This window comes from Geospiza fortis, unplaced genomic scaffold, assembly GCF_000277835.1.
Source record: "Geospiza fortis unplaced genomic scaffold, GeoFor_1.0 scaffold98, whole genome shotgun sequence".
Lineage (NCBI taxonomy): Eukaryota > Metazoa > Chordata > Aves > Passeriformes > Thraupidae > Geospiza > Geospiza fortis.
The window spans coordinates 8,468,954-8,482,070 of record NW_005054306.1 but is presented as its reverse complement, the minus strand read 5'-3'; the positions used below and the strand labels follow the sequence as shown (position 1 = coordinate 8,482,070).

General features: G+C 34.7%; 1 protein-coding gene across 1 annotated transcript in view; it reads left to right on the top strand.

The window, feature by feature from the left end:
* The window catches only part of TBC1D32 (TBC1 domain family member 32), a 74,442-nt gene that overhangs the window by 29,326 nt on the left and 31,999 nt on the right, over positions 1-13,117 (top strand). The window contains exons 23-25 of the mRNA XM_031066698.1: positions 8,755-8,877; positions 10,159-10,267; positions 11,105-11,198. Of these exons, the coding sequence (XP_030922558.1) occupies positions 8,755-8,877; positions 10,159-10,267; positions 11,105-11,198 (326 nt within the window). The remainder of the gene's footprint in view (positions 1-8,754; positions 8,878-10,158; positions 10,268-11,104; positions 11,199-13,117) is intronic.

Sequence of the window (13,117 nt, the reverse complement as noted above, 5' to 3'; positions counted from 1 at the left end):
ACCAAATAATATTAGATGCTTAACAGATCTGAAAATGTGGAAATTATAGCAAAAGATCTAATTTCTCTTTGCTGTTCTGTAGAAATTAAATATTTAGGTGATAATTGCAGCATTGAAAAACAGCATGATTTTGTGAAGCAATTGTCTGGAAGCATTTCTGCTAGACTTAATACCAGTAATACAGCCAAAGCCACATTCTTTTAATTGTTCACAGATCTACACAGCCATACACTATATATGTGGCTCAACTCAACCCATAGTTGAGTGCTGAACTTCAGATGTCTTTAACTTACAGTGTTATACTGTGAGGTCCTGCTTTTCTTGTTCAAAACAGTTACACATGTACTTGATTGTTAAACAACTTCTGCTCAATTTAGAACTACATTTTCCTTCGTGTGTATACTGAGCTTCAGTGTCTTAAATTATTTTGGTTATTAGGTGTGCAATTGCATATAAAGCATAAAATACATAGGTATTTCCACAGTCTGTCTAATCCAAAATGCACAGGTGTTTGGGATATTTATGTTTGTAATGTTATTATTGCATTTTCTGGTGGATAGTTTTCTTCATTTTGAATAAGTGTGAATTCTGAATTTCAATTTTGAAGGGCAGTCTGGTAGAGGCTTTGCTGTCAACTTCACTTTTCAAGCTTAACCACTGTAAAGTGGTGTGCATGTAGTAGAAAGCAAAGGGAAAAAAACATAGGGAAGCAAAATAGGGTGTGCGTAGCCAATATCTCTTAGTCTTTAAAGAATACTCCCTATGTTGCATTCATATAGATTAGGGTTTGTGTGGTCAAGGGTGAAATACTCAGTTCCACCACAAGCTGCAGCTAATTTCAAATCTGTGGTTCCTTTGGTCTTCTTCTTGTTGTTACTCTTTGATTTTGTTAGGGGTTTTTTGTTTGTTTGTTTGGGTTTTTGTTTTGGTTTGGTTTTTTGTTTGGTTTTTTATTTGTTTGTTTTTAGTTACTTGGAAGTGTCTTTGCCTAGAATGATTCTTCAGTAGTTTCAGACAGTGATCTGGTATTCCATTAATTGAATCTATTATGTGTTCTTGTGATGAGATTTGTTCACTTGAACGTCCTTTAAGGCTAACTGGAAGAAAAAAAGGTGTTATTATCATTATTATTATTATTATTATTTATTTATTAAAGGGAAATCTGAGGCAAAAAGTTGGAGATAGGAATAGAAATGTCAAAGTATATAGACAGTTCCTAATTTGTCCATAGAAAGATTTTCAAACTGTCAGTTCAGCTTTTAGTTTCAAAGCAGACTTACACTTATTTAGAATAGAGAAGTCTCCCAGTTGGCCAATATGAGTTGATAAAAGAATACTGAAGACTGTCTCAGACGCTCTTTTGTACAGGCTGAAAATCTGGATGCACAGGAGCTAATGCAGAAATTCTCAGTGGTCTTTCTGTTGTAGAAGGTTCTGAACTTGCCATCAGAGCACAAATCCTACAGAAAGGAAATTAAGAGCCGTAATTAAAGCAATATTTTTTTAACATACTAAACAGAGAGTATTTTCTTAGTTTAATGATCAGCTTTATTTCTCTGCTATGAGTATACCCATAAATCTAATTTTAGAAGATATTGCATATGAGAAATAACAGTTTTCTTAAAATGTGACACCAGAAGTCTTTACCACCTCCCTGTTGAGGCCAAGCTCTTTGAAGAGCTCTCTGTCTCTAACTTATGTTGAAAAGGAATTTTTCAGATTAATGATATTATGTATTATAAACTCAATTTGTCTAGTATTTCAGTACAGTAAATGCACTCATGAGTTTTTACAGCCTGCCAAGAAAATATATGCATAATATATATATTTTCAAAGTCTTTGCCTGAAGGATTATTCAGCCATTTACGTATTGCTGTTCTCTCTATTCAGAAAATAGGTTTTCTGTTAATGTTAGTGGCACTGTTTGGTTAGCTGGATTAAAGTGTGGCAGAGTAAGAATTTCTAGCTTTGATAATCAGGTGCCTGTCTCTAAACAGTATCAATACCCCAAAAGAAATCAGAAAATACTCAATTAGTGTTGCTTGGCCTGAGTAAAAAACAGAAGGAGAAATAACATTACTGGAATATGCCTAGACTGTGGGTAGTGGTAAGGGATAAGAGTTGGTTTACAGGCAGATTTGCAAAAATTCGCTTTTACTTAATAGAGTACTTTTATAACAGACTGTTCTTGGAATCTCTTTTTTGTGCATATATGATAAAATGGCAGTAAGGGGCATTTGAATACTTTAAAGAGGAGAATTATACCTTTTTTTTTCCTTTGGCTATCTTTTTTTCTTTCCTCAGTGGCTTATTTTGAGCATAAATCAATAAAACTCCTAAATACTGTGAAGTCAAAAGATCTTTTGTATGTACATTCTGAATCAGAAGGACCTTTGTTAGCTCCACATTTGTTCACTGAGGTGCCTCCTGCTAGTGAGCATCAAGTGACTCTGTTAAAGAGTTTGACCTTCTGCAGGGAAATGCCTGGGAAATTCTGAGGGTAAACCATTTTCCTTCAGATATGCAAATTGTGACTGTTTAATTTTAAAGATTCAATGTGTTTGCCTGTCATTAGAGATATCTGAAGATAACCCATTTTGTAGAAGTGTAATTGGAACTGCAATGGAAAATAGATTATTTTAGGTTTCTCTAAGGCAAGGCTGAAAATCCAGTATTTATTACAACACTCTGTGTGAATAAATGCATTTCTTTTTCTGTGGAATTAAAGAAAATTGTAAATATTATTCTAAGTCATATGCTCATCTATATCAGCCTCAGGATTGTAAATCTACTGTCTGATGCAAATAGAAAAATAATATTGGCTTGTTATTTTCAGATTTGTGTAATAAAGATTTTGACATTGTTAGGTCACATTTTCTTTGTCATATAAAATATTATGGTGAATATGTTTTTTGTTTATGTTTTCTTGCTTACCAAGTGAGTGCAGAGAATTATAAAAATGCATTGTATCTATTTCTGTTGCCCTAAAAAACTAGCAGAGAAAGCTTCAGGAAAGAAAATTTCAATGGCTTATACTTTACTGACATCAAAATCAATCAGCATCTTGAAATTTACCTTAAAGCAGTACATATCTGTCAAAATTTAATCTAGAACATTCCAGTGAAATCCAGGTGAATGAATTAAATGAAAAAAAAGGTGATAGGCAAAAGATAACTTTGTGAGTTTAGGAAATACAAATAATAAATGTTCCTGCATTCTTCTCCATTACTTTTGTCAACTGCACTGTAAACACCCCCCTTATATAATAGCATTTTAATAGTGAGGTAGCCTCAGCATATGAAATAGGTCATTCCTTAATTTTACTTGCATTATGTGTATTATTATTAAAAGAATGTGTGATTTTAATGATTGCAACACAGTACTGTTTATATTTAGTCTCTCTTTTCCTTTCTCTGTATGAAAAAGCATCATGAGTAGCAAAATCCAAAGGTAAAAGGGGACAGGGTCTGGATTAACAGTGACTACTAATGATAGGGATTTGCAACAGGATTATGTGAGAATGCTTCCACTTTATCTGTGATCATGTAGTTACACAGTTTATTCAATTTTTTGCTAACTTATAATTTAATAGAAGTTCATTAGGTTTATTAATTTAAAACAATTATTCATAAATTAGGAACAGTAGATTCTGTGATCAGATTTCACTTGTTTGTTGACTTTTTTTTCTTAACTTAAAATTTTTCACTTCTGATCCTCTAGGCTGGCAAGTGATGCTCATGAAAAGCATTTTTATTTAGCTGGGGAAACTTTTATCATTAGCAATCACATTACATGTCATTTGTAGGTACATCGGGTAGCTGAAATGGTGTAGGCGTGCTTTTGCAAATCTTTTCATGTGGAAAATATTGTAAGGAATATGTTAGTCCCTGAGTTTTCTTTCTGGGAGAAACATGACTGCCCTGAGGTAGTAGTTTCCAGCACCTCAGGCACAAAAGGTGTAACTCCTGTATCCAGAAACTTTTTTTTTTTTTTCCAAAACCGTGCATCATCCTCAGTGGAACAATTCAAAGCCTCAATCCTTTAGCTAGACCAAGTGCAGAGGCATCCTCTATCTGCTCATTGCTAGTGCCTTTTGTTCAGTTTACAAAGGCAGTATGCAAAACTATGCTTGGCTGAAGCTTCCAAATGCCCTTTGTGTTCCAACACTGAGTGGCTTTTGACTTCTTCAGGATTTTTTTGTTAGCCATAGCCTCTGTCTACTGTTTTGGCACTTCATAATAATTGCCATTCGCTGTTTGGATTCATGTTCTCATTGAAGCTTAGGCTCTTACTCAAAGCGTAGTAAAGAGTAAATCAAATTATTAGTGTAAGCTCTGATGTTAAATGTTTTGAGGCTGTCCCCCATTATGATGACACTGGAATTGTTTAATGGAAGTTTGGCTTTGGATATCACTTTTGTTGTGCATGGCCGTTTAGTGAAAAGGAGGTCCTGCTACTGCAAAGAGGTTCCAGTCCTTGTTTTATTGCTCTTCAGTTTTTAATATTTATTCCTGAGAGATGAAAAAAAAGCACCTTACCTTGTCCCACAGCTGAACTCTCTACAAATATCATGCTAGTATTTTGCACAGACCTGATTCAGCCATGCCTATATCTGTAGAAGGCAGTAACTACAAGCCAAAAGAAAACCTTTTACTAAAGACCAATTTAGTCCTCTATTTCAGCATCATGTCACTGTCTGTAGCAGAGATGTAAGTGTTTTGTGTTTAGTTGGCCATTTTATGCTGCATGCACACATCTATTACTGAGATTGTAGTATAGTTTACTTTGGATGAGCTGCTTTCTTTTTTCTATGTGGTGGAAATTTCGTGCTGCTTAAAGCATAAAATTTTATCTTGTTTCTCTGGAGTCCATATAGACTGGGGTCAAATTTTTTAATAGCACCCCACATGGGTGCTGTGTTTTGAATTTGGGACTAAAAGAGTATTGGTAACACAGTATGTTTCCACTGGCGCTATGCAAGCACCAGCTCAGCAACAGGGCTTTCTTTTTTATCAACATTAGCCATACCTAGGAATGTGCGAGAGGTTGGGAATGAAAATAGCTGGGACAACTGATCTGAACCGACCAGAGGAATGTTTTATACCATATAGCGTCCCACACTGAGCGGCTTGGAGGTTGGTCTTGCAGGTCTCATTGGTCAAAGACTGGCCAGGCACGAGTGGCAAGGGAGTGAGAAGCCAAGTGGGTGCTTAGTTGCTGACAGGTGTCAACACACCACAGACTGTTACAGCTGCTGTGTTCAAGAGTAGTATCTTGCATCTTTCACCACCAGCTGAGCATTAGCAGATATGCCTGAAGTGAGCACAGAGCATCAGAGTGGCTTTGGAAAGAACATATGAAAGTAAGGAAGAATAGAATATGGTTGTGTAGTGGAAACTGCAGAAAAATAGAAAAACATAATAAAGGTCCTGTTTGAGAGAAATGCGTTTGATATTGGGAAAAAGAGCAAAGAGCATACTCTTTTGTGTTCTTAAAAGGAACTCCTAGAAAATGTATTGAGGTGGTCATAAGCTATCCTCATAATACACATTTTTAGCAACTCAGAGTAAATAATGGACAGTTTATTATATTATTTTCAGGCAAAAAAATGTAGAGAGACAACATAAAAATTAGCAAGGTTTATTGACTAGCTGATTTATATCCCACAAAGTGCAACAAAGGACCTTTTGTTGTGTCATAATTAAAGAAGTCATTATGATTCCACATAGCAAAACTAAGGAGATAGCCCATGGAACAAAATACTAGTTAGAATGCTTTCTTTTAGATTAGGGATTTCTGCAGTGAAGCATTAGTTATGAAATTGTAGTTGAAGGGGTAGAATCCAGGGAGCACTTTTCAAGAAAAATGGATAGGGCAGGAAATGAATTCAGAACAAAATTACTTATTCCTAGCATATTTTCACAACTATGATATGTATTTTGATATTTCTGATTTTCTTTGAAGCTACTCTTCTATAAAGGACTGCCTTCAGATAAACTTTTATTTTATATGCATTGCAGTTTGTTCCTGGGTGTGTGGTATATCTTACTAGTAGCGATCGCAGAATTGCATAATACAAATTGAAAGGGAGATGGAAGATTGCGTAGTACAACTGCTCTGCTCAAAGTAGGTTCAACTATAGAGCATTACTCAGGGCTATGTCCAGTCTGGTTTAGAGTATTGTCAAGGCTAGTAATCCTGTAACATCTTTGGGCAATTTGTTACACTGTTTTACTGCCGTCACAATATATTAAAATGGAATTTCCTGTCTTTCAATTCATATCCTTTGCATCTAGTCCTTTCACTGGGTATCAATGAGAAGAGTCTGACTCAATTTTCAAACCTTCCTGTTAGATATTTATACACATTGACAGGATCTCCCCTGAGGATCCTCTGGGCTGAGCAGTCATAGCTCTCTCAGCTTTTCCCTATGTCAGATGGCCCAAGCCTTAATCGTCCTCTTGGCCTTTTGTTGGACCTGCTCCAGTGCATCCATGTCATGCTGTTACTGGGGAGCTCAGAACTAGATCCAGCACTCCAGGTATGACTTCACCAGAACCAGTAGTGGGGCAGGGTCACCTCCCTCCAGCAACTTTTGGCAGCACTCTTCATTACACAGCCCAGGATGTTGTTTGCCCTCAAGGGCATGTTTCTGGCTCATGTTCAAACCATTGACCATCAGGGCCCCCAGGTCCTTGTCTGCAAAGCTGCTTTATGACTGATTGTCCCCAGCCTGTACTGTTGCATTGGGCTCTTACCAGGTCCAAGAACTTCATCAAAGTGTATCTTCCAATTTTCGGCAGTATTTAGGTTCGGAGTTTTTCTAAAGAAAATTTAAAAACATATCTCAAAAATATATTCTTTAATAATATTGTATTATATCTGTAAAGGTTTTATACATTCTCATAAGCATGTACTTCTTATAGATGAGATATTGAGATGGGGAGTCTAATCCAATTCTTATGTTCCAAAAACAAACAAAAAAGACAAACAACTCCATAGCTGTATTCAAGCACGGTTACAAATATACTTACTATAAAATGTGGGTTGTTTTTTTTTTTAAATTGGAAACTTTATACATTTATGAGTTTGGAAGGTAATTAATGGAATATCACAATTAACCAAATAACCTGTACTTCAGTTGTTGCATTTGAAAATGTCTTTTTCTATGTTGGTGAAAATTTCATTTGAATGCCCAAGCAGCAGCTGCTTACACTAGATCTTGTATATTTCATCATTTATTCTACCACTATTCCATCTACCTAATTTTATTTGCTTATGGTTGGTTGTTCCTGTTGTTTTGTTTTTTTTTTTCACTCTGTCTTGCCTACCAGAGGTGATGATGTTATAAAGCATTCTCAGCTACTAGTCGTCTCGCAAGTGGTTTTTAACTGCTGGTCTTTGCCATTTATTGTACTTCACAGAAAAAAATATCCATCTTCATAATGGTTTCAGTGCTCTTTTCTAATTTTTTTTCTTCTAAATAATAATAAAAATTATAGTTGAACTGTCATTTCTTCTTCTGTGATTTAGAAAAGTACTGAGAACAAATTGATGTTGCAAAACAGTTAATGTAAAACAAATAAAGCTGAAGAGTACTGAAACTGAACAGATCAAGTTGTTTAAAAAACAACAGAAAAAAACCTGAGACATATTCTCATCTTGGCTGTTTAATCCTTGGCCACAACAATGTAAATTTGCAGGTGTTAAATTATTGAGAGAACGGCTTATGAATTTTTGCTATTGTCAGTAGAAACATATTAGGAATTACATGGAAGAAAATAAGCTTTGACTAACAGACTATGAATTTAAAACAGTATATTTTCTAGTTCATATAAAATCTTATGTGAATGCAAAATATAATGCTGATCAATCTTAATTTATGTTGCATTTTATGACTGTGTTAAAACAGGAAATAAAACCAGTAACAAGAATGTTTAGTTACATTGTTTTCCTTGAACTGGAAGCCCTCAATGAAATTATTCTGTTGTGGTCTTAGAGTGAATAGATTAGTTAAAACAAAAAGTAATGTGATTTGGACTGCTTTATTTCAGATTTATATGAAAATATATTAGAGTACTTACCCTGTTAATTTGCCCCAAAGTTATGAAAGAAAATTGTATATAATGTACTGTCTTGTGCACTTGTTATTATTCATTTCATTTATTATTTGTGTTTCTCTGAAAAAACCCAACCCAGCAGATTTGTTGGTTATGTTACATGATAAATCTTTTATTGCTTTTGAACTGCATTAAATGTGATTATACAGAAGGTCTTAAAAGCCTCTTTTCTAAATGAAAGATATTTTTTTTACCTCCCTTCCTTCCTCCCCCTTCAGACAACCTAATTCTGAGTTGCTTTGCCAGCCTATTATTGTATAATTTCCTTATAGTTCACATGGAATGTCTTACTAAGCGTGTATAATTTTTGTTACACTGTGATGTAAACTCAAAAGTGACTGAGCTGACCAGTAGGTATTTTCTCTGGTTGTTCAGTGCACACAAAAAAAACCTGTTGCGAACCATTCCCTGTTTGCTTAAGGTTGTGTCACTTGAGTGATTAAAAAGGATATTAAAGAGTGTTCCTGACCTGGTTGTGTGTGAGTTTTTTTCAGACACTTCAAGTGGGTTTTTTTGTTGTTTTTTCTCCTCTCCCTTTCCATTGCAAGATCTCATAAACATGTTTACCCTTGTCTTTCTGTGCATTACTGGAGTCCTGACTGGTGTGCTACCATTTCAATGTGTCCTTCTGCAGGCTGTTAAATGTGCTGTGCTGTGAGCTCAATACCCTTTTACTCTTGGAGACTCAGTATAAAGTGTCACAAGTTCTACTAACTGCTCAGGAGGAAAATGTCACAGAAACTTCAGAAGGACCAGGGTAAGTAGTGATTGATGTAAATGTTATTTTAACTATCAAACTCTTCTCCTGTGAACAAATAAATGAATGCCTTAGTAGCTTTAAACATACAAATGCTTTCACTTAAACTGGCTTCTAATGTCCATAAGTTTCCTTACGTGCAGGTTTGTCAGCAGTTTTAAATTATGAAAAGAATAATTGCCTTCTCCTTCTCCCATGTTAACCCCAAAAGTATAAAAAATAAAAAAAATATTTTTTTTTTACTTTTTAGTTGTATTACTCTTAAGTTGTTTCTAAAACAAAAAATGTTTAAAACTTGTGAATGTAAGTATGCCTTTTAATTTTATATATTTTTTAATGTTATGTATTTAATATAAAATCAGGGTATTGTTTTAATGTTCATGAATTACAGGCATCATCAGTACTTCAGGGTTTTTATGGGGGAGTATTTTTGTTGTTGTTGTTATTGTTTGGTTTCTAGCTTTGTCAACTCTCCAATAGCTTCTTTGTAGCTTAGTCAACTCCCCAGCTTCTGTGACTTTCCACTGCTGTCTTCTAAATAAAGTTGCTCAGCGCATCCTTTAAAAAGGAAAAAAAAAGTATTTTTGGGACACAAGTGGATAGTCATTTAGTTACTGATGTTTTTTCCTTTTTCATGGCATGCTGAGTTTTAAGTCTTTTCCTCTTACTGTTTGTTATATGGGACCATTACAGAATGTAAGTCAAACAGTATGGATGAAGATGATAGTTATTTACTATTTGAAGATGAAAGCTGCTATTTGCCTACTAAGGCAAATCTTTTATTAAGAAACTTGTTGAATAAAAACTGGATGTTACTGCTTTCAAAAATGTTGTACCTTTGGCTGCCCAGTGACTTCAGACAGCAAGTTGTCTCTGTTTCAAGTAGTGAATAACTGCTTATTTGTGACAGCAGAAATATACTGGTAGGCAAAATAAGGAGCAAATTTTTATGGTCCATTAACTGTCACTGCCAGAATTATATAATTTTTTATGTGACATAAGAAAATCTGTGAGATTTTCTACTCTTTTGGGTCCAGTAATTGCTCAAATTTTTCTAATCGGTAGTAGGTAGGGAAGCACACAGAACAATGCTTGGAGACATCTCAAAATACTAAATGTTTCTGTTTATTTATGCCTATTTGTATTCCAGGCTGTGTTTTAACTCTGGTATGTTTCTCAAAATATTCTTGCTTCTTTAAGTTTTCTGAATTGAATAGTCAGTAAATCAAAGGTTGTAATTTTTGAAGGTTTGTTGTGTTTTCTTTGGGGTTTTTTCCACAGAGTTTTTATAATTGATGGTCTGTCAGTGGAGAGAAACCATGTTCTTGTAAGGATAAATCTGATCGGAGGACCACAGGAAAGGATTTTGCCTTTGAGAGAATTAGATAAGGTTAGAATTTTAAGTTTATCAGTTTCTTTCTGTAACTTGTGCCTTCATTAACTGAACATTTTTGCTGATAATTTGGCATGTGAAAAATTATTTAACACCAGACCACCTTTAGCTTTATGAAATGTTAATATTTTAAAGTGATACACTGAGCAAATACATTGCTCCCGCTATCTGGGGATTGCCATGTACCTAGGACATACTGTGTTCAGATGACATATTTATTTTGCTCCATTTTAGTGTTACTTTTTAAGTGAATGCAATTTTTTGGTTTTTTTCCTTTTATATTTCTGTGTTTTCTTTACTAGCTTTCCATTTATCTTTGTATTATTTGATATTTTTTCCATTCTTGGGTTCTCATATGCAGTATCTAATACCTAGAGCTTTCATCAATGTTCTAACAAAGGAGTGTTTGTTAAGCAACTTCTTTAAATGTTCTACTTCTCACTGGCTGTCAGTCTCATAAAGATGAAATGCAGATTACTGTCAGCACAACAAAGACACCTAAATCAATGTATAAAGTTGGAAATGCAGTTTAGTAGGTTGTTGGGGTTTCTTCTTTGTATTTTTTATAAAACTTGCAATTTCCCTTGTGGCTGAAAAAAGGAACTGTAAAATCAAAACTGTCAGTGGTGTATACGCCATAAAAAACTTAAGAGTCTCAAAGCTTTTTGGATTTTCTATCCTTTTTTTTTTTTGGTGATAGCACATCTCATTGGAAATTTTAGTATCAAGCAATTTTGGTGCATAAGCTGTAATTCTGGGAACTGTACCTTTGTTAATCAAGAAAAAGCTATTAATGTTTCTGCTAAATTAATTTATTTCTGGTCCTGTTTCTAGGACAGTGGTCTATATCCTTGGCCAATGTTTTCATCATTCCCTGTGCCAAAGTGCTATTTTGCAGAAATTCCTAGGAAAGCTGAATTCAGACGAGGTACGTAGAAAGCATGCGAGCAGTGTAGATTTCATGCAAGTATCTCAGTGAATTTAAAAAATTTCTTTTTCCTTCCTCTCTGCACCCTGCTCCCCACCCTCACATCCCACTGATCATAATCTCATGAAATACGTAAGGTTATTTCAGTGCTGGCTGCAATTGTAGCTAAATAAGTTGGTTTGGTTTTGCTTGTCTGGCTTTGTGCAACTGTCAATCTGAAAAGCTGTTTGGTAATCTAATTCTTATGCACACTTCAAGATTAACCTCCTGGCTCATCTTTGGTGGGTGACTCATAAGGTACATTTATATTATCTCTCTAGTAACTGAAGCAAGACAGTTTGCTTAAACTGCAGAGTTCTTTGTACACTATTTTTGTGATTCACATCCCTGTGTTTACTGAGCTTGGTGGTGTGTGAAATAGACAGTGTTTAGGATAGTTGGTTTCCACATTGAACATCAATTTGGAATGTGAGCAGACTGAAGAATCCTTTGAAGAGCTACCTAGGCACAGCAGTTTAATTCACACAGAGAAACTCTTTTAAGGTTTTAGTTTGCATAGACAATGCAAAAGAATTAGGTGAATTGTTTGGTAAATAAATAATTCATTGTATTTATCCATGTTTACTATATCCCTGAGATGAACTTGTTAGAAATTATGAATTTCCTTAGCAGAGAAAGATTTACAGAAGTGACAGAAATTTTACATTAACTGTGGACTATAATATAGTCTGTTTGTATATATCTGGGGGGAAAAAAATTGAAAAGGTGATTTCCTGCTCTGACCAGAGGAAAGGCCATATAGTTATAAAAGAAGGGAGTTTTCTGTATCTTAGCTTTTGTAATACTCTTCCAGGCTTCCCAAGACAAGTTTCATAAGACAACAATCAGATAATGGTAAAGTGTGTGTCTTCAAGGAGGCAGTAGTGTCATTCTTGGGTTGGAAAAGCATATTGTATTGTTATCATTACTCTCAGAATGTGTTCAAAGGATCCCTTGGTTCTCTTGTTCAGAATAATTCCATTGCTCATCATTACCCAGTGGGCTAATGAAATAGATATTACAGTTATCACATTTGTGGATGACAGCCAACTAAGAAAACTTGGGTAAAACTTCGGCTAAAAGTAAATTTGCTGAAATGAAGTGTCAAAGGTTTTCAAATGAGTTTGAAAAATTGAAATCAAAGAAATGTTTTAATTTGGAATGGTATTTTTGATGTTAAGGGTAACTGAAGTAAAAGATTATATAACTGCAAAATGAACAGAATGTTTGGTAGTGGAATCAAAATATTTTGTGTTTGTTGTTTGAAAATAAAAGGGAAATAAACCATTGAAAGTGTTCTATTTCAGTACTAGGTTAAAAAAAAACCAAGCCACTCAATTGTGAATAAATGATTTGCCAGATTGAAGCTTTCAGGATGTGTAAGTTATTTTGAAAGAAAGCATTAGAATAAATAGATCAAAAATTAAAATAATGAAGTTCATAAGTTGCTATTGTAGTGCTTGCAAAAAAAGAAATCCAGAGCATGAATAGAAAATGGAGAATATCTGAACTGTATTTTTAAGCACTATGATATGGCAGTGATAGACAGTTTTCTTTCACAAGAGAGGTTAAAAATGCAATTACAAGATGGATCCATGAGTTACATTTATGCAAGATCTTGCAACTTCTTTGTGTTGTGAATATTCAGAATTCATGTTGTGTGCTACTCAGATTGCTTGGAGTTTAGAAAAATACTTGTTGAATTTTCATTCTGCTTTAGTGCAAGGAGATGGACAGGGTTCACACAGACTTTTGACTGACAAGAGTTCTGCAGCCATTGTGTGAGTGGGAATGCATGACTGCTTCATTGTATCTGTTGTCAAGGATTGAAGGGCAGTGCAATGTCTCTGGTTTCCTGAACCTGCCTGCGTTCAGATTTC